This window comes from Mustelus asterias, chromosome 1 (genome assembly GCF_964213995.1).
Source record: "Mustelus asterias chromosome 1, sMusAst1.hap1.1, whole genome shotgun sequence".
NCBI classification, from domain to species: domain Eukaryota; kingdom Metazoa; phylum Chordata; class Chondrichthyes; order Carcharhiniformes; family Triakidae; genus Mustelus; species Mustelus asterias.
Window position 1 is genome coordinate 102,817,195 of NC_135801.1, and position 22,252 is coordinate 102,839,446.

The 22,252-nt window shown below is 41.2% G+C and overlaps 1 protein-coding gene across 3 annotated transcripts in view; it reads right to left on the reverse strand.

The window, feature by feature from the left end:
- The window catches only part of arap2 (ArfGAP with RhoGAP domain, ankyrin repeat and PH domain 2), a 361,519-nt gene that overhangs the window by 10,496 nt on the left and 328,771 nt on the right, over positions 1–22,252 (reverse strand). For all 3 annotated transcript variants that reach the window (XR_013498288.1, XM_078215698.1, XM_078215708.1), the window contains 4 exons: positions 13,912–14,051; positions 9,464–9,546; positions 3,506–3,541; positions 958–1,021 (listed from right to left, as the gene is read on the reverse strand). Coding sequence is in view for 2 of the 3 variants with exons in the window: in XM_078215698.1 (XP_078071824.1) it covers positions 958–1,021; positions 3,506–3,541; positions 9,464–9,546; positions 13,912–14,051 (323 nt within the window). In the remaining variant the exon portion in view is untranslated. The remainder of the gene's footprint in view (positions 1–957; positions 1,022–3,505; positions 3,542–9,463; positions 9,547–13,911; positions 14,052–22,252) is intronic.

A 22,252-nucleotide genomic window follows, 5' to 3' on the forward strand; every position in this document is an offset into this window, starting at 1 on the left:
TGTTTGAAGGAGATTTGCATGGCATTAGTCTGTTTTCCTCTGCTGTATCTTGGACTGTTTTGAGAGGCAAACTAAATGAATATATACATGTATCCTGAGTACAATAGTCATTTTCTGGTAATAGGTATGCAACTACTCTGCAAACTTGTCAATAAGGCCAGAACAAAACTTCTAACGAGCTGCCCTTCAAAGATTGTCTATGACCTCTGAACTCATCCATCTGTGGTAAAACCTCTTGTCATTTTTGACCGATCTTGTCAGGATTTAGTGCCTGTTTCTATAGAAACTATACAATTTACAATCCACTTAAGTCCATAGTTTAAAAAATGATGAAAGATTTAAAACCAAAAACACAAGGATGCTTCATATTTTTCTCGCCAATTCTCTCGCTCAGACTGGCTGCTCCACGAGTGCATAATTGAAAGGATATTGTATTTTCGCTTACTGAAGTAAAACTCAACATGATTAAAAAATATATTTCATCTTTGCCAATTATTCAAGTTTCCAGCGCTGCTTTCTGCTGATGAAAACATATTGGACCAGATTCATGTAAAAAAATATTGAATATAAAAGGTTTACACAGTCTTCATGGTAAAGAATGAAGTCAGTGCTTCTTGTTTTTAGGAGCCCAGAGCCAGTAGTATGGTGCAACTTTGAAGCAACCACAAGTATCAAGCTTTAGTGTCCTGCAATTAATAATTCCTTGATAGCCTGAGATAATAATGTCTACTAACAATTACAAAATTTGCTTCAACAGTTGTTGCCAGAAGCTGCTTATGTAATGAATTATAAGTACTGTGATATTGAATTTTATTCTAATTCTATGAACAATATTTATAAGCCTTTATATTCAAATACAAATGGTGTATGTTAAAGTTGTACAAGAGCATGGCAATGACAAATAATAGATTGGTAAATGATTCAGAAATGTTAGCAATATAAATTAGGCTCTCTTACCTGTGTATTGAGCAAACTAGCTAACCATTCTAAATGTGCATCTTCCTTATCACAGCACAAGTACCTGTAGATTAATACATGTTTTGCAAATCAGTATAACGCACTCAATTACAGTGCCCATGTAGAAATTATAATTAGAAAATAATCGAGTCCGACGGAATCTATTTGTCCTATTGCACCTGCTACCATCCTGGTGGGAGCTACTTACTCTAATCCCCATTTCCCTGTCCTTTCCTTATAATAAAGCAATATAGGAGCACGACTGAGTTATTCAGCCCCTCGGGCTTATTCTGCTGTTCAATTAGATCATAGCTGATCCAAATTTTATCTGCATTTACTTGCCTTAATTCCATTTTCACTTATACCCTTGCTTAACAAAAAGCCAGCAATACCAGTTTTTCAATTCACCTAGTCCCAACGGCTTTTTTGAGATAGTGTTCCAGACTTCCACTACTCATTGTGTGAAGAAGTGCTTTCTGATATCAATCCTGAATGGTCTTAGCTCTAATTTTAAGGTCATTCGTCCTTGTTCTGGACTCCTCTATCTATTTTCAATATTTACCCTATCAAATCTATTAATTATCTTAACCATCTCAATTCTATATACCCCAACCACAAATGCCCCACTCCTTGGTCTTGCCTCATGCCCGATGGGCAGTGCCAAGGTGCCCCCTGGGCATTGGCACTTTCCCCCTTGGGCAGTGCTGGGGGGCACAGGCTGTACTGCCAGGGTGCCAATCATCTGCTGCCCATCCCTCTGGGGGTCACCAATTGTCCCCCCTTCACTCCAGTGGGGTCTGGCTGCTAGCTCCCCGAAAGTGGGGACTACTGTAATCCCCGCTGGAGTGCAATATTCTGGTGGGGTAGGAGATGCCAAACGTATTTAAATAATATTACAATGACCATGTAAATGGTCTTTGCACCTCCCCGCCGATTTCTGGCACAGAGCAGACACCGCCAGAAATTTGGCGCTGGGAGACACAAGCGGGACGTGAACGTGCATGTGAACCCCGCGAATCAGCCAATGCAAGAATTTCCCGGCCCACTGCGCCAGCTTTAGAATACATAATTGCTATCCCTACACTCTGTTTTGTACCTCTGAAACCATCAAAAGGTTGCCCCCAATTCCATGTGCTTCACAATTTCTTGCGTAGAATGTAAATTCAATAAGATTTTAAACATGGCTTACTTTATTCCTAATGACAACATCGAGCAACTTTCCTAAAACTGACATGTTTCCTGATTTACCTCTCTCATCCTTCCTAAACGATGGTGTAACACAGGCAGTTTTCCACTCCAAGGAGGCAATTCCTGAACCAAGAGCATTTTGAAAGATCCTGATTAAAGCATCTAAACTTTCCTCAACTATTTGTTTAAATACCCTGGGGCAGAAACCATCAGATCCTGGCGATTTGTCTATTGTCATTCTCATTATTTTTACCATTATCACGTTTTCCCTTGCAATAAATCTAGATAACTCTTCCCTTGATATATATTTAGATTTCCTTGTATCTCTTGGTATTTTCCCCATCTTAGCTACTGTGCCAACTGATACAATAAAATTGTTTAGCAAGTCTACCATTTCCATCCATTCACGTTCAATATTTTTCCTCGAACATGAACTTCCAACCAAATTGCTGGGACTGACTGAGCTTCAATGTGTACTTGTGGCAAACCACCTTAATAACTGCATGTTTAAGTCCAAACCCTCCTTTTATGCTTAATACAGATCCTGTGTTTATACCTTATTGTTACTGATGTCCTGACATCATAATACAAACAATGGAGTTCTACACATTTCTCAAAACTTTAGTACATAATAAAAAACACCATTTCCTACTGGGGGGATACGTTTCTACAATCTGACACAGCTTTCTCAAAATAAGTAATTTTAGTCTATACCGAAAAATCTTCCATTTATCATAATCATAGATCACAGAATCCGACAGTGCAGAAGAGGCCATTTGGCAAATCGAGTCTGCACCGACCACAATCCCACCCAGGCCCTATCTCCTCTTGCATTTACCCTAGCTAGTCCCCCTGACACTAAGGGGCAATTTACCATGGCCAATCCACCTAACCCGCACATCTTTGGACTGTGGGAGGAAACCGGAGCACCCGGAGGAAACCCACGCAGACACGGGAGAATGTGCAAACTCCACACAGAGAGTGACCCAAGCCGGGAATTGAACTGGTGCTGTGAGGCAGCAATGCTAACCACTGTGCCACCGTGCTGCCCAATATAATTGATGTTATAACAAAAAAAGTTCCAAAATTCTTCTGATGAAATGACTTGCTTAGCCTGTCAAACTAGCCATTTAATCCCTTTGCACAACCTTTACAACCCTTTTCCTTTCTTCTTTTATTCTGCCTTTTCACATCAGTAAACCCTTGCAAATTGAATATGGTGAGAGGATCTCACATGGAACACCTTATATTCTTCACCATACCATTATTTTACTTTGCTGCTCAGCAATCTTATTAGTGCAAATACTTCAAATGTAGCACATTAAAACTAATTTGGACAGGATCTAATTTCACAACTTACCACTGCTGTTTCTCTGAATAAAGTGTAAAGCCCAAGCTGTGTAATAGAGAAAAGAACATGTTAACAGGCAATTCTTGCTCATTCTTCAGAAGGTAATGAACAGGGGAAGCACTTTATCACGAGCCAACATTAGTGGAGGCAAAAATGCAATAAACAAGGGAAGAATTGAAGCTCCCAAAGGTGCCATTTATAAGCAAGTATTGCACAGGCCAACAAACAGGGAACCATCTTCCAATCAATTTGAAAGTCATGAAAAACTTAAAAGTGCAAATCAGCAGATAGAGTATCTAAAATTAATTAAACATCCTGCAGACCAAAACTCACTGTTACTTGTTGTATCTACCAGGCTAATGGTTATTTAAGCGATTATCAGAGCCTCACTTAAGTTGGACCGATTGCACATTCTATTATAACCAAATAACTTACCTCAGTTAATGGTCACTTTTACCTGATTGATAATACTATAATCCATTTCAGTACATTATCTAAAACTGTTTTCAGGTTAATCCCCTTGAAAGTCTGAACAATTTGGCTGGAACACGTTTAAACCCGTTATAAATCAGGAACAAGTATTAACCCAGCTTCATAACATGGAGGTATTAAGATATAATACAGATAATATTAAGATATAATACATATAATACAGATAAGAGCTGTGGGGTTATGCTGCAACTGTACAGGACCTTGGTGAGACCACATTTGGAATATTGTGTGCAGTTCTGGTCACCTCACTATAAGAAGGATGTGGAAGCGCTGGAAAGAGTGCAGAGGAGATTTACCAGGATGCTGCCTGGTTTGGAGGGTAGGTCTTATGAGGAAAGGTTGAGGGAGCTAGGGCTGTTCTCTCTGGAGCGGAGGAGGCTGAGGGGGGACTTAATAGAGGTTTATAAAATGATGAAGGGGATAGATAGAGTGAACGTTCAAAGACTATTTCCTCGGGTGGATGGAGCTATTACAAGGGGGCATAACTATAGGGTTCATGGTGGGAGATATAGGAAGGATATCAGAGGTAGGTTCTTTACGCAGAGAGTGGTTGGGGTGTGGAATGGACTGCCTGCAGTGATAGTGGAACATTTAAGCGGTTATTGGATAGGCACATGGAGCACACCAGGATGATAGGGAGTAGGATAGCTTGATCTTGGTTTCAGATAAAGCTCGGCACAACATCGTGGGCCGAAGGGCCTGTTCTGTGCTGTACTGTTCTATGTTCTATAATATAACTGATTTTCTACACTTAGAACTATTATTAAAAGAGATGATTAGAGAAGACAACTTTTCAGAAACAGAATCAGCAAATACAAATGAGATATACTAAGGCTTAGAAAAAACCAAACATGCTTATACATCAACAAACGTTATATAGATAATAATGTCTCTATGCAGAAAAATGCTCCTTGGCACTTATTTAGATGCAAAACTGGACATGAATAGATGTTAAGATAAACAAAAATATGTTGGGAGGTGTGGTCAAAAGCTTGGGGTTTTAAGAAAAATCTTAAAGGAGGGGAGAGAGATGTAAAAGATGGAAGCATTAAGGGAAGAAATTCCAGAGTATGGGGCGCAGACAGATAAAGGATCAATTGTTTATGGTTGAGTGAAAGGAGGAATTCATCAAATGGCCAAATGGGATTGGGCTAAAAGAATTTACAAAGATGGGGAGGAATGAGACTATGACAGTATTTAACCACATGGATAAGAATTTTAAATTGAGATGTTAAGGAGCAACCAATTTAGATCAACAGGATAAAAGCAAAATAGTGCGAATGCTGGAATCTGAAACAAAAACAGAAAATGCTGGAAAATCTCAGCAGATCTGACAGCATCTGTGGAGAGAGAATAGAGCCAACGTTTCGAGTCTGGATGACCCTTCGTCAGAGCTAAGAGCAATGAAAATCAGAAAAGATTTATACTATGGGGGTGGCTGTAATGGGACAAAGGGGATCAATCACACATTCTGATCACTCCATGGACACTTTTAGCAGCTCTCTCAGCCTTCACATCCTCATTTACATTCCCTTTATCCAATTACAGCTCTTGTCGGAGCCTGCCAGTCTGGCCTGCCTGATAACACAGTCCCGACTTTTCTTTGTCAGGGCTATGCCTCCTGTCTGACACTGCTGGGACGAGAGCCACCAGCTATTCAACTGCCCGAGCGTTCTGAAATGGGACACCCTCGCAATATAGGGAATAGAAGCCTCATTTTAAGACAGTTGACGTTGCTCTCAGCATTAAATTGCTAAGGGGCAGCCATCAGTACGGTGGGCAGTCTTATCACCAATTTTTTAGCTGGGTGGTTGGTGTCCACTGTGCCCTGTAAAATCCAGCCTGAGGAACAGTTACAGTGCAGGAGGTGGCCATTTAGCTGGCTCTGTGCAAGAACAACTCCACAAATTCCAGTCCCCTGTCCTTTCTTTGTAGTCTTGCAATTTTATTTCTCCTCTTATGAAATTCACTTTTGAAAGTCATGATAGAAACTGTCTCCACCACATTCTCACAGAACATTCCAGATCCTAACCACTTGCTGCATAGAAATATGTTTCCTCATGGCACTGATGTTTTTTTGCCAATCACCTTAAATCGAAGCTTCTGCCAAAGGAAACAGTTTCTCTCTATCTGCCCCCCTCATAATTTTGAATAACTCTGGCAAATCTCTTCTCAACTGCCTCTTCTCTCAAGACAACCACCTCAGTTTCTCCAATCTATCCACATAACTGAATCCACGTCTCTGGAACCATTCTCAGAAATCTTTTCTGCACCCCTCTATTGCCTTCACATTCTTCCCAAAGCGTGGTGTCCAGAATTGAGCACAATATTCCACCTGAAACCGAACCAGTGTTTTATAAATGGTTCATCATACCGTTCTTGCGTTTGTAATCGATAGCTGGAATTTTCCCGCTGACAGGATCTTCCAGTCCCTCAGAAGTCAACAGAAATTTGAATAGCTTGCTGCATCCACCAGAGGGGAACCCAGCGGAGCTGGAAAATCCCAGCTCCCAGCCTACATTTCTATTTTATAAAGCCCTGGATCTCATACTCCATCTTCAATAATTTGTGTAGATATAACCCAGTTCTCTCTGTTGCTGCACCTGCTTTAACATTGTTCGCAGCAATCATTAAGGTGGGCGGTCTTAGCACTGATGTTTTCATTGGATGGGCGACTCCCACAGTGCCCTGCAAAATCCAGCCTAAGGAACAGTTACAGTACAGAAGAATGGTCATTCAGTTGGCTCGCTGTAAGAGCCATTCGACTAATCCCACTCCCCTGTCCTTTCCTTGCAGCCCTGCAATTTCTTTCTCTTATGAAATTCGCTTTTGAAAGTCATGATAGAATTTATTTTACATTTCCTCTTATTGTTGTCCTACTAAAATTTATCACTTACACTTCCCTGCATTAAATTTCACCTGCCATGTGCCTGCCAACTCCAGCAGTTTGTCCACGTCCTCCTGAAGTCTATCATTATTTTCCTCACAGTTCAGAATATTGCCAAGGTTTGTGATTCCTGCAAATGTTGAAATTGTGCCATGCACATCAAATCTAGGCTATTAATGTAGATCAAGAAAAACAGAGTTCCTTGTCTGATCCCTGGGGAATGTGACTACATTCCCCCAGTCCAAAAAAACAATGATTCACCACTATTCTCTACTTCCTGTCACTCAGGCAACTTCATGTCTTTACTGACACTGTCTCTTGTATTCCGTGGACTTCAACTTTGCTGGAAAACCTATCCTGTGTTTCTCTTTTATACAGAAGGCACTAAATCAAGGAGAACTCCAAAAGAGTCTCATTACCATGCCTTATGTCAGCGTTCCCAAGTTATTCAATCACATCTGTGTCAGATCCTGTCCTCAGCTGACACCGCCGCACACAAACTCTTCCTTATCAGCAGTGCTCTTGGTAGCAATCAGGAGGAACTGACTTTTCCTTTGCTAATTCACTCAAGGTGCTTTTGCACATTATCAAAACAGATGCTTAACAAACTAATAAGTGAGCACCCCATTGTCAGAGATGCTGTCATTCAGAGATGCTAAAGTCACCTGCCTGTTCAGGTGGATGTGCAAGAACTTATTCAAAGTCAAGCAGTTGAGTCTTCTTGGTGTCCTGATCAACATTTATCCTCAATTAGCACCTCTAATATAAGATCAACTGTGTCGTACTGCTGTCTGCGGGACTGCTGTGTGCAAACTGGCTGCCAAGTTTGCTTATATAAAACTAATGCACTGATGGTCCAGCACTTTTGATCATTGAGAGGACACAAAAGGGACTGTGTGAACTTGTTGTTTTGTGTTTGGGTGTTTTGAGGATAAATAATAATGCATTTACCACCATCCCAGGTCTGCCCAGCTGCCACTGTTCAAAGCTATTATTAATTTACAACTGCTGATGCACTGAAGCATTGGGAAAGCTCAGTATGAGTCAAGTTAGAAACTAGAGATTTGTATACCAGCAGTAAATAGGTTAAAATGATGCCCTCGAAAGGTAGGTTTTACTCTGATCAACTTAAATGATGAAAGTGATGATTAGGTTGTTGAAGTAGGACGTGAGGACGCCAGGTCTCACACATAGCAATTCAATCCTAATCAGGTAATCTGTTTTAGCTGTGTTGGTGGAAGATAAATATTGGCCAGGAAATTACGAGTACTGCCCTTCTCTTTTCCGACCAGCTCCATGGGATCTTTCACATCCACATTTGCATGCAAATGACGTCTTGTTTTAACGTCTTATTTGAAAGATGGCACCAACGACAGTGCTGTACTCCCTCAATAAGGTTTAAAGTTTATTTATTAGTATGACAAGTAGGCTTACATTAACACTGCAATGAAGTTACTGTGAAAATCCCCTAGTCACCACACTCCAGCGCCTGTTCAGGTACACTGAGGGAGAATTTAGCATGGCCAATGCACCTAACCAGCATGCCTTTTGGACTGTGGGAGGAAAATGGAGCACCCGGAGGAAACCCACACAGACATGGGGAGAACATGTAGACTCTGCACAAACAGTGACCCAAGCCAGGAATCGAACCTGGGTCCTTGGTTCTGAGACAACAGTGCTAACCACTGTGCTGCCCCAGTACCATAACGTTCTTATACAAGACCAAGGTTAAGACTCAAGTAGAGTACTGCCACAGTCACTAGAATGCTCCCTAGTTTAAAAGTCTTCATTTATCACACTAGACTAGTTAATGGGTCATGTTACTCTCAGAAAAAACAGATTTTGGGATGATTTCAAACAATATTAAAGGTGATGAATGGATTAATTGTGTCTGATGACAAAAGTCCCGACTGTTCTCTCATGTAGTCATTACTTATCCCATGGTACAATTTAAAGGACAAAGGAGTTCTTCCTAATGTCCTGGCTAATATTTCATCGCTAAAATAGATGATCCAGTTATTGTCATGTTGCTGTTTGTGGGACCTTGCTGTGCAGAAATCAATAGCTTTGCAAGCTGCATAAGCATTGCGTTAGGTTAGATGTCAGGAGGTTTTCTTTACACAGAGCATTATCAACACTTAGAATAAGTTATCGACTTGTGTGGCGAGTGCAGATTGGCTGACAATGATTAAAAAGGAGCTGGATGAGTTCCTTGCTGTGTCCAACATAAATGTGTATGATAGGTGCGATTCTGAGTGCATATCTCAAGGCGTCATCTGTAATCTCCCAAACTCATTTTGATTGTCTCAGGGAATTGGAAAGGAATTCTCAAGATTTTATTCCCCTGAATTGGCCTCGGGACTTTTGAGTTTCTTTTGCTTCTTCCAGAAACAGCACAACAAAAAGGAGTTCTGAAGCTTAGTTAAGTTGCCTTTTGTGTGTTTGTAAGTTTCAGATTGTGCTTCTGAATGCAAATAGGATAAAATTGCATTTTGTGTCAGTGTTGCTGTCAAAGCAATTTTTACCAATAAAACCTTGTCGTTCACATCTGAAATTGTGTTCTGTCCTCAATTGCTAAACATCCTTACCTACTTGGAGGCTTCAGTTTCTTCTTTAGTCCAAGGTAGAATTTTACGGATTTCATAGGCACTTCTCTTTCAGCTTTAATGCTCTGAAAAAGTTATTAGTAAATTGAAACACTTGGGTCAATAAAGGCTTATTAGATCATTAAGGCCGGCATTCCCAACAGAAAGCAAAACCTTGTTCTCATTTGTCACTCCAACCTCTAATTGTCGATGTATTGAAATTGCTCGAACTGTGAATGTATTATTTGGTCCAGTCTCAAAAATGCCATGAAAACTAGGGGAATCTGTGTACTTGCTCATGTAAAAACCAACAGCATCTGTAATAATTTATAGGCCTGTTAGAGTGCAAGTTGTTGAACCAGAATTGACAAGGAAAGTGGTTAGGAGACAGTAGTTTTATCTTTCATTAGGCTTTTGACAAAGTCCCACATAAGCGATTAGCATCAAATCAAAGCACATGGGATTGGGGTAGTGTATTGAAATGGGTAGAAACTGGTTGGCAGATGGGAAACAAAGAGTAAGAATAAACGGGTCTTTCTCCAAATGGCAGGCAGTGACTAGTGAGGTACCAAGGTATCAGTGCTGGGACCCCAGCTATAAATTATATATTCATGATTTAGATGAGGGAACTAAATGTAATATCTCCAAATTTGAAGATAACACAAAGCTGGATGGGAGGGTGAGCTGTGAAGAGGATGCAGAGATCCTTCAGTGTGATTTGGACAAGTTGAGTCAGTGGGCAAATGAATGGCAGATGCCGTATAATTTGGATAAATGCGAGGTCCACTTTGGTAGCAAAAACAGGAAGGTGGATTACTATCCGAATGGCCATAAGTTAGGAGAGGGGAGTGTGCAATGTGACCTGGGTTTCCTTGTACACCAGCCACTGAAAGTAAGCATGCAGGTGCAGCAGGCAGTAAAAAAGGCAAATGGTATGTTGGCCTTCATAGCGAGAGGATTCGAGTATAGGAGCAGGAATGTCTTGCTGCAATTATACAGGGCCTTAGTGAGGCCATACATGGAATAGCATGTGTATAATCAAAGCACAAGTTGTTGAAATGAGGGAAAGCAGTTGGATTACCATGGATGAACAAATGAAGATAGGTCAAATGGCCATTTACAGCTACACCTTGTGAGCTCAATATACACCTGAGAACTATTGACCAAATCTGTTATAAGACTACAATAAACTATAGCACGGTGTGAGCTGAACCATACCCTTTGGAATTTAGAAGAATGAGCGGTGATCTTATTGAAATATGCAAGATCCTGAAGGGATTTTTTTTTAGGGTAGCTACCAGGAGAATGTTCCAACTTTCCAGGATATCAGAAGAGACTGGAACCGGAGATACAATTCAAGAATCAGAGGTCTACTCTTTAAGATGCAGACAAGGAGAATTTTTCTCAAAAGCTTGTTGGCATGGGGAATTCTCTTCGGCAGAAAACAGTGGAGGCTGGGTCATTGGATTTATTCAAGGCAGAGTTAGGCAGTTTTTTGATAGACATGGGAGTCAATGTTTATATGGGGGGAGCCACAGAAAAGTGCAGTTGAGACCACAACTACAACCAGATCAGCCATGATCTTATTCAATGGCAGAGTAGGTTCGAAATGCTGGAATCTGAAGGGATGAATGGCCTACTCCTGTTCCTAAGTTCCAATAACTAAACCAACTTCTCAACTTCAGCTGGATGATGTTGAGCCGGGTCAAGAACTAATGAGGTAAAATGCTGATTATAATAAAAGGAAGCAAAAACATCATGGTATGTATAGTTAAAGTGAAGAACTTCCACAGCAGACAACAACAGAGCTATTCCTAGAATTATTTATTTCCTTCACTTTGGAGTTTCTGCAGGTTTGTGGTAAACAAATTAAGAAACAAACCAGTACACAACAACTGCATTTTTTTTTCCACATGCACACAACCATCAGATTTTCCATCATAAGGAGAAAAAGAACAAAGGAAGCAGCACCAACCAAGAAGGGGAAAAAGATAACCTCATTAAATTATCAGCTCAATGTCGAGAATCTCTGAAGGAACAGTGCTTCTGGGCAAACCCTTCTTGGTCCTGAGATTGTTAGTGATTCTCATTTAGATGTGATTCAATAAAAACATGCTTTTCCCATCGACTGTTTTGTGTTTCATCTTTTGAAATAAACATCTTCCTTTTATTTGGTGAATATGCATAACTCTCCTCTCACTGGTTTGCAATTCTGTAGTGTTATGGACAGGAGGGGGTTTAATTTAAACAGAGATAATTTCTCCTCTCACCACCTGTCATAGAGTTATAGAGCAATACAGCATGGAAACAGGCCCTTCAGCCCAACCAGCATATGCTGACCATGATGCCCTCCCAGCTCGTCCCAATTGCCTGCATTTGGCCCACGTCCCTCGGATCCTTTCCCATCCATGTACTTATCAAAATGCCTTTTAAATGTTGCTATTCAACCTGCCTCAACCACTTTCTCTGGCAGCTCATTCCACATACGCACCACCCTTTGCATGAAGAAGTCACCCTTCAGGTCCCTTTTAAATCTTTCCCCTCTCATCTTAAAGCTATGCGCGCCAGTTTTCAATTTCCCTACCTTAGGGAAAAGACTGTGTTCATCCTATCTATGCCTCTCATGATTTTATACACCTCAATAAGAACAAAGAAAAGTACAGCACAGGAACAGGCCCTTCGGCCCTCCAAACCTGTGCCGATCATGATGCCCTAACTAAATTAAAAAACCTTCAGCCCTTACTCACTCCATATCCCTCTATTCCCTCTCAATTCATGTATTCATCCAGATGCCACTTATATGTTGCTAATGTGCCTGCCTCCACTACCTCCTCTGGCAGCATGTTCGAGGCACCCACCACTCTCTGCGTGAAAAACTTTCCCGCACATCTCCCTTAAACTTTCCCCCTCTCAACTTGAACCTGTACTTCCTTGCAATCTTGGGAAAAAGCCTCTGCCTATCCACCCTGTCTATGCCTCTCATAATTTTGTGGACCTCTATCAGGTCTCCCCTCAGCCCTTGTCTTTTCAGTGAAAACATTTCTAATTTATTCAACCTCTCCTCATAGCCAACACCCTCAAGATCAGGCAACATGCTGGAGAACCTTCTTTGCATTTTCTCCAAAGCTTCCATGTCCCTCTGGAAGTGTGGTGACCACAACTGCATGCAAAATTCCAAATGCGGCCTAACCAATGTTTTATATAGCTGCAGCATGATTTCCTAAGTCTTGTACTCAATGCCCCGGCTGATGACGGCAAACATGCCATCTGCTTTCTTAATCACCTTGGCCACCTGTGTTGCCACTTTTGCCACCCCTCATTCTCCTACGTTCCAAGGAATAAAGCCCTAGCCTGGTCAACTGCTCCCTATAACTCTGGCTCACTGGTCCTGGCAACATCGTCGTAAATCTTCTTTGCATTCTTTCCAGTGTATCAATTTCTTTCCTATAACAGGCTGACCAAAACTGCACACAATGCTCCAGGTGTGGCCTCACCAATGACTTATACAACTGTAACATAATGTCCCAACTCCTGTACTCAGACCCTTACTGTTGAAGGCCTGCGAGCTAAATGCCTTCTTCACCATTCTGTTCCCGTGACACTGCTTTCAACGAACTATGTACTTGTACTCCTTGGTCCTTTTGTTCCTCAACACTCCTCAGGGCCCTACCATTCACTGTACAAGTCTTACTCTGTTTGACTTTCCAAAATGCAACACCTCACACTTATCTATATTGAAATCCATTTGCCAATCCTGGGCCCACTTCCCTAACAAGATCCCCCTGTAATTTATGATAATCTTCTTTGCTATCAATGACATCTCCTAATTTAGTATCATCTGCAAACTTACTAACCATGTCTTGTACATTCACATCCAAATAATTTATATAAATAACAAAGAACAAGGATCCCAACACTGAGATACACCATTCGTCATAAGCCTCCAGTCTGAGAAACAACCTTCGTACATCACCCTCTGCTTCCTACCATCGAGCCAATTTTGAATCCAATTTGCAAGCTCTCCTTGGATCCCATGCAACCTAACCTTCTAGGCTAGCCTGCCATGTAAGACCTTGCTAAAGTCCATATAAACAACATCTACTACCTTATCCTCATCCATCCTCTTGGTTTTCTCTTTGAAAAACTGTAAAAGATTCGTCAAACATGACTTCCCATGCACAAAGCCATGCTGACTATCCCTAATCAGACCTTGATGATCGGAAGATCCTATCCCTCAGAATGCCCTCCAGTAATGTCAGGCTCATCGGCCTGAAATTCCCTGGCTTGTCTGCTACCCTTCTTAAACAACGGAACAACATTAGCCACCCTCCAGTCTTCCAGAACTTCCACTGTGCAAAGAGGTGAAGCAAATATCACTGCAAGGGTCTTTGTAATTCTGGTTCAAATGTTTTTATGTAAAAAGGCAATCAATGCAAAATGAATGTACGCACCTTTATATCCTTAAAAAGGAGCAGCTTTTCATCCCGCAGGACAAAGTAACGCTCCTGAAATTTATTTCCAGATAACAATTTAGATGGTTCTTCTCTCCATTTTAGAATCCCTGCTTTTCCAGAATCTTTGACATTCTCCGCTGTGAAATAGAAAGTGAACCTGCAGTTACTATTCATTCCTATCTCACACTGGCTAACCTGCTTTGCTGCTTGAAAATACATTGCATTTACATTCGCAGCTGTTGTAACTTCACATACCAGATAAGATTCAAAAACATTAACCCAGAGGCTACCCACTATCAAAAATTATAATGTAAGTGTCACAAAAATGATACTGCTTATTCAGGTGATATGGTATTTGGTGATATCTACAACATGGGACAATAAACCTCCAGTGGGAGCAGATTAGAATTTCTATCCAATAATATTGTTAATATTCATACATTTGGGAACAATCGCAAAAAAATAGATTAAATGAATCTGTTGTCATAATCAGGAAGGATTTTAGGAATTGTATTAAAAAAATCTATTTTACACTGTCACCTTCACACTGTGGCTTTATTAAATAAAATTCATAGAATAGAATCATAGAATCCCTACAGTGCAGAAAGAGGCCATTCGGCCCATCAAGTCAGCACTGAATACAATCCTACCCATGCCCTATTCCCGTAACCCCACATATTTACCCTGCTAATCTCCCTGACACTAGGGTCAATTTAGCAATCAACCTAATGTACATCTTTGGACTGTGGGAGGAAACCGGAACACCTGGAGGAGACCCATGCAGACACGGGGAGAATGTGCAAACTCCACACAGACTGTGATCCGAGGCTGGAATCGAACCCGGGTCCCTGGTACTGTGAGGCAGCAGTGTTAACCACTGTGCCAGCCTGAGGAATTAGAGGAATATTTTGTTCAAATTAAAACACGAATGTGTTATTACAAAGAACATACAGCAGAAGAACAGGCCTTTTGATCCAACCAGTCCATGCTGGCATTTATGTTCAACTTGGGCCTTCTTCCCAGTATTTTTCTAATTTTTTTCCATTCAATTCAACCAGTCCTTGTGGAAGCGAGTTCCACATTCACACCACTCTGCGGGTAAAGACGTTTCTTCTGAATTTATAACTGGATGACTTGCTATCTTAAATTGATGGCTTATAAGTTTTGCTCTACCCCAGAAGTGGAAACACTCTTACTATATCTACTCTTGCAAAACCTTTCACAATTTTAAGGACGTCTATTGGGTCATCTCTCAGCCTTTTCTTTCAATCATAGAATTCCTACAGTGCAGAAAGAGGCCATTCAGCCCATCGAGCCTACACCAACAATAATCCCACCCAGCCCCTATCCCCATATCCCACATATTTATCTTACAAACCCCTGACGTTAAGGGGTAATCAACCTAACCCGAACAAGGGAAAAGAGACCCAAGCCTGTCTATCTTTCCCTCATAGGTATAACCACACATTTCCAACATGTAAATTAATTGTGCACACAGTCTCCAATGCCTTGCTATCTTTTATACAATATGGCCAGAATTGTGAACAGTGCTCCAAAGTTTAGTTACGCAGAGACTGTGTGCTCTAGTTAGGAAGCAGTGCAGCTTCACAGTTGTGCTCTAAGTGAACAGAACAGGCAGGAGGATGCTGGACAGTTTTCCTCCTATATTAGTTTCAGTTACATTTATTTCGCTGAGAAGACACTTTTGAGAACTAACACAAGCAGAAAAAGAGAGCCTGCTCAAAAGGAAAGTTGGCTCAGTTTGAGTAGAACAGGACAAGATTTGCTGAACCAAACAGGTGGGCTGACACAGAAAATATCACCATTTGTGTGGCTGACAAGCATGATGAATTACATTATCTTTCTCAAAATGTCTACTCCTTGATCCAGAACTAAAGCTGTCAGCTAAACATTCAGCATACACTCATTTATTTCAGCTGGCCAAATTCAGATCCTCCTGGCTTTTAAGATGTCATTCAGCACATGCCCAAACATTATATCACTGTCATTGCAACATGCAACACTTTGTAATTCTCCATCAAATGAAAGACCTCAGCTATTTGACGTTGCCTTCTGGGTTGAGCTGTCCCCAACTGCTGTATTATGAAGAAAATGGTAAAAAGAAAAATAGATATAGATTTATTTATTTCCTTTTTGGACAATTAGATGTTCCAAAGTGCTTTACAGACAATTAACTATCTTTTGAAGTGTAATCACTGTTACGGTATGGGAAACACTGCAGCCAACGTGTGATCAGCAAATTCCCACAATCAGCTAGGTGAACATGATCAGATCATCTATTTTGTGACATTTTCATTGAGGAATAACTATTGGCCAGAAAAATGGGGATAGTCTTCTTCAAAATAGTGTCATGGATTCTTGATCACCAACAACCTGTCTTGGTCCCCCCATGCAGGCACTATAGTTTAGAAAGCCCACCAATGCCTCTACTTTCTCAGAAGACTAAGGAAATTTGGCATGTCTGCTACGACTCTCACCAACGTTTACAGATGCACCACAGAAAGCATTCTTTCCGGTTGTATCACAGCTTGGTATGGCTCCTGCTCTGCCCAAGGCCGCAAGGAACTACAAAAGGTCGTGAATGTAGCCCAATCCATCATGCAAACCAGCCTCCCATCCATTGGCTCTGTCTACACTTCCCGCTGCCTCGGCAAAGCAGCCAGCATAATTAAGGACCCTACGCACCCCGGACATTCTCTCTTCCACCTTCTTCCGTCAGGAAAAAGATACAAAGGTCTGAGGACACGTACCAACCGACTCAAGAAGAGTTTCTTTCCTGTTGCCATCAGATTCTTGAATGGACCCATCTCGTATTAAGTTGATTTTTCTCTATACCCTAGCTATGACTGTAACACTACATTCTGTACTCTCTCGTTTCCTTCTCTATGAACAGTATGTTTTTTCTGTATAGTGCGCAAGAAACAATACTTTTCACTGTATACTAACACATGTGACAATAATAAATCAAATCAAAGTGAGGGGGCAGTGCCTTGGTTTAAGATGTCATCTGAAAGGTGGCACGACTGATGGTGCAGCACTCCCTCAGTACTACATTAGTGTGTCTGCCTTATTTATTGTGCTCAATTGCTGGAGTGGAAGAGACAAAATTACAACTTTAAAAGGGCTAGAAGGACAAAGACCTTGAGGTTTACATCCAAAAATCTTTGAAGGGGGCAAGACAAGTTGAGATGGCTATGAAAAGAAGCTTTTGGAATCTTTGACTCCTTAGATAGAAGCACAGGGCTAGTTTCTTGTCTCTTGATGGAAGCAGGAATGGGGTCGGGAAAGTTGAAAGCTTGAGACATTTAATTGCAAAGAAAAAAAGGATTTTCTCTCCCTTCCTGATCCCCCAATACCTTTGTGTGACCTTTTTAGGGGTTGGGAAGGTCTGGGCATGTGATTCTGCATGCACCGTTTCTGAGATTGGGGTCACCAAGGTCAGCTCTGCAGCAAATTTGAAATTCTTCATCCAGCTATTTTCGGGTGCTGGTGTGGGTTCTGTAAGCCCTAAAATACAACTCGTTGCAGGGTTTGTGACCACTAGTGAGAGTCTGCTGAGGAGTCAGAAACATTCTGACAAATGTGTTAAATATTTTCACAACTTCAAATGTCACTTGTTAGATGCTGTATTGTATTGTAGGTGTGTTTTAAATGCAATGATTCATCACAGGGCTCTTCTTGAAAATGTAAGTTGACCATTCCAGGCACCAGCATTGTTTAGGTGAACTACATTGGAGTATTTCCCACTGGAGCAAATGCCATAATCCATGCAAAACTGTATCCAAATGTGTTGAGAAAACTCCTGGCAAATTTTGGGTGAATTTAAATGTCAGGAGATCTTTAGCTTTGAAAAAAAATTGTCCCTCCTTTGAAGGAAAAAAAACATAAGCCCTGTTCTACTCCATTGACTGACAGACAACCTACTTTGGCATAAGTGCCATCTGCAGCTTCAAAAGGCTATTTTTTCATTTGAATATCAATAAACACCATTGTTTAGATTTCCCAGAGTTTGTTATTACAGCTGAGCCTATTCTGAATGCTTGGCTGACATTCAAACGCTCGAAAACAATTTATCTCAGCAGGGGGAGGTATCCATATTTTTATTGACAGTTTTAAGAGGCTATAAAAGGATTACCTAACTTTGATATGCTTAGTGAAACAGATGTCTATTCATTTTTAAAACAGATTGAACACTTGAAAGCATTTACATTTTCTCAATGGCTTTTATAAATGAGTTTTTTGCCCTGTGTAAACTGTCTTTGAATGACAGCTCTATTATATTGCTAGAATGTTTTTTTAAATGTGTGCTTTAAAGACATCTTGTGGTCTGTCCATAGTGGATACTGGGAGCGTGCTTTTAGAGGATATATGAAGGGACATGGGAGATACAAGGAGGCTTGGGGAATCTAAGGGGGAATGAAGGCACTGGGACTCATGAGGGATACAAAGGGGATTTGGGAGTCTAAGTGTGAATGGAGGGTTCTAGTGTGATCTGCAATATATCAGGGGGCATGGAGTTAGGTGGATGGTGTGGGGCAAGGTTTATGGGGCATAAGGGCTCAGCTGTTGCATTTAGAAAGACGTCAAGCTTTGGGATATATTCTCACAAGGATGAGGAGATTCCTACATGTGGACTGACTATAGAAGCAGGGTATGTTCCCTTCAGGACAGATAATGTTAAGAGAACTTTTAATAGAGGTCTTCAAAATTTTGAAGGATTTTCATTGTTTCTCTTCTTTCATCCTATATCCACTGGCTGAATGGTGAGGGCGGCATGGTAACACAGTGGTTAGCACTGCTGCTTCACAGTGCCAGGGTTCGATTCCCAGCTTGGGTCACTGTCTGTGTTGAGTTTCCATGTTCTCCCCGTGTCTGCGCGAGTTTCCTGTGGGTGCTCCTGTTTCCTCCCACAGTCTGAAAGACATGCTGGTTAGGTGCACTGAACCGAACAGGGACCAGACTGTGGCGACTAGAGAAATTTCACAGTAACTTCATTGCAGTGTTAATGCAAGCCTTAACTGCGACTAATAAATAAACTTTTACTTTAATCAGAGGAAGCAGATTTAAGATAATTGGTGAAAGAGTAGATGGAAACCTTTGAAGAAGGAGTTAGATTTTTAATTGGTAATGGGGGGGAGGGGAGGTTTCCTGAGGCCTGGGGAACCTAGTTGCTCAATGTAAAATCTCCAAAGTAGGTTCCATCAGAGGCAGCCAGGTTCCTTAAAATATTTAATATGTCAACCAGCCTCTTGAAAGGGGGTTGGCTGGTCGTTCTTTGTCCCCTCTCCATAAAACCTGGAAGTGGGCAGATTAGGGTTAAGTTTTTTTTTTCAATCCACCTGCTTTTGGATGCTAATGATACTGTAGCATTGTTGACAGTCCATGTTTCTAACTGTTCTCGGGGGGAAAAAAAGTGTTAGATCGTTCAAGGACTCACACCCACTCAAACTTTAGTCGGCAACAAAATACATTTAAGTTACATCCACGTCAAATTTATGCCATGTGAATGTATCTTCTTTTCTACAGCAGTAGTCATATTATGATTTCTTTAGCTCATTACACAGTTTTCTCATTTAAAACTGCTTTCAAAAATGTCATTTGAAGGCATTTAGATTTCCTTTCCTGTTCTTTTGGTTTACCTCTGTACGTTCATTTTCTTTACACAGAAAATGTTGGTGACATTATTCCAGCATCTGTTTTGGTGAATAAATTGAACAGCAATGTTGAGTTAAAATGAGCTGCTGGACAGAGAAGCCAATTTTTAAAAAGGCAGATAAAGACTTGCGTTCAGATCACGCCTTGTACTAACTTCTCTGGTACTTTCCCCTCCTTTCAGCTCCCCACCTTGTCTAATCACTCATCAATCATTCTAAATTCTCATTCTCTACCACACTCCAAAGTAAAATAAAAATGTTCTCATCAGGATATCTTCACCTTTTTTCCTCCCCCAGACTACGCACTAACTTCTCACCCACAGTGATTTCAAACTCCTTCTCAATTCATCTTGTTCTCACTCCCAAGTTCACTGCCTTCTAATCCTCCTTAAATCTCTGTCTCCATGTAAACTCCCCAATACAGATTTCACAGTTACACTCTTGGGGCGGGATCTTCTAGCCGTGCTCGCCCCGATACCAAAAATTCCCGCCCAAAGTCAACGATCTTTCCACAGTCCACTCCTCACCCGCTACAATTCCCATGGCGGGCGGAATGGGAAAATTTGCCTCTTGATCTTATCAGCTCAGGTGGTTTTGCTGCTCCTATTCACATTCAAGGATATAGGACAAGTGCAGGAAAATGGGATTAGCGCGCCTTTAGTGGTGGGTATTGTCAGTGCAGACCTGATGGGCCGAAGGGCCTTTTCTGCGCTGCATGACTCTATTGTTTCAATCACAGATAAGGGCATCGACGATCATTTCCTTTTATTACTCTCTACCAACATTTCCTTCCATATCCAACCGTTATTGTATCCATTCATGGAATAAGCTCTCCTCCAAATCATTTAAGGATTATGGTGAGCGGGCAGGTAAGTGGAGCTGAGTCCACAAAAAGATCAGCTATGATCTTATTGAATGGCGGAGCAGGCTCAAGGGTCAGATGGCCTACCCCTACTCCTGCTCCTCGTTCTTATTTATATCAACACTTTCAAAAAGCCGACTGCCTAGCCTTTGGCCCTCTATTTCCCCCAATGGCCAGGATTCTGTGCCTGCGTTCACCACCAGCAAGATCTTCTTTTCAGATTCCAACCCTCCTGCCCCCACCGGGAAGTAACAAAATTTGACCCAGAGAGATCAGGAAGCTCATTTAAATAAATGTTATTAAAGGGCTTCCCCACCATATCATCCACTCACATTGGTATCTTCCCCATGTCACACTGACGGGGTTACAACAGGTTCCTAAAAACAGGAACCAGGCAGAGGGAAACTGCTGGGGCACACAGGTCTAATCTCTGCAGTCCTGCCACATCCAACCGTGAATGGTGGTGGACAATTGTAAAACGCACTGGAGGAGGAGAGTCCACAAATATCCCCTTCCTCAATGATGGAGGAGTCCAGCACATCAATGCAAAAGATAAGGCTGCAACATTCACAGCAATTTTCATCCAGAAATGCCAAGTGGATGATCCATCTCAGCCTCCTCTGGAGGTCCCCTGTATCGCAGATGTCAGTCTTCAGCCAATTCGATTCACTCCCAATTGATATCAAGAAATGGCTGAAGGCATTTGATACTGCCAAAGCTATGAACCCCAACAATAATCGGGCAATAATACTGAAGCCTCGTGCTCCAGAACTTACCATGCCCCTAATCAAGCCAAGTTATAGCTTTTGCATCAACCCATCTGCTGCTGAAACCCTCATTTATGCCTTCATCATCCCGAGACTTGACCATTCTCTTTCATTCCTGGCTGATCTCCATCAGCAGCAGATGGACTGAGGGGTGAAATAGAGCGATATCATGGAGCTGAAAACAGGCAGTCGAGGTGATGGTTCGAATACATGGTCAGAAATTCGTCTCAGGGTCAAATGTGACAGTAAAGTTGCAAACAGTCTGGTTTAGTCTCTTACAGCCCTTATAAACTAGAGACTATTAAAAACTCTGCTGCCTATGACTTAACTCGTACCAAACATGTTTACCTGTCACCCCTGTGCTCACTGACTTATATTGGCTCCCAATCAAGCAATGCCTTGATTTTAAAATTCTCATCTTTGTTTTCAAATCCCTCCATGGCTTTGTCCTTCTCTGTAATCTCCTCCAATCCCACAACCCTCCAAAATATTTCCTCTCAACTAATTTTGGCCTCTTGATTACCCCTGATTTGAATCATTGCAACATTGGTGAACGTGCCTTCAGTTGCCTAGACCGTTAGAATTCTGTTGTTACCTTGCTTTCCTCCTTCAAAATTCCCCTTAAAAATCTAGCTCTTTGATTAAGCTTTTAGACACTGCCTAATATCTCCTAATGTGCTTTGCTGTGATATCTTGTTTCATAACATTCCTGTAAAGTATCTGGGTGTTTTATTATATTTGTATTGGACCTTTTAAGGTAAGTTGTGGTTTCTAAATTCAAGGATATCTTACGATAGTTCAGTTTTCATACTGCCGAACATAGAAATCTTGTGTTCCTCAGATATCAAATAATGATTTACAATGAAATATGCATGTGTAACATTAAAATACATGCAATTAAGAATTGCAAATGTACAAAAAGGATGTAACTTTTAATTATTCATTCCTTTCAAGGCTAAATTTTGAAAAACTCGCTGCCAGCCATTAAATTTAACCACATTTAAGATTCCTAAATAAATTCATAGACACAAACT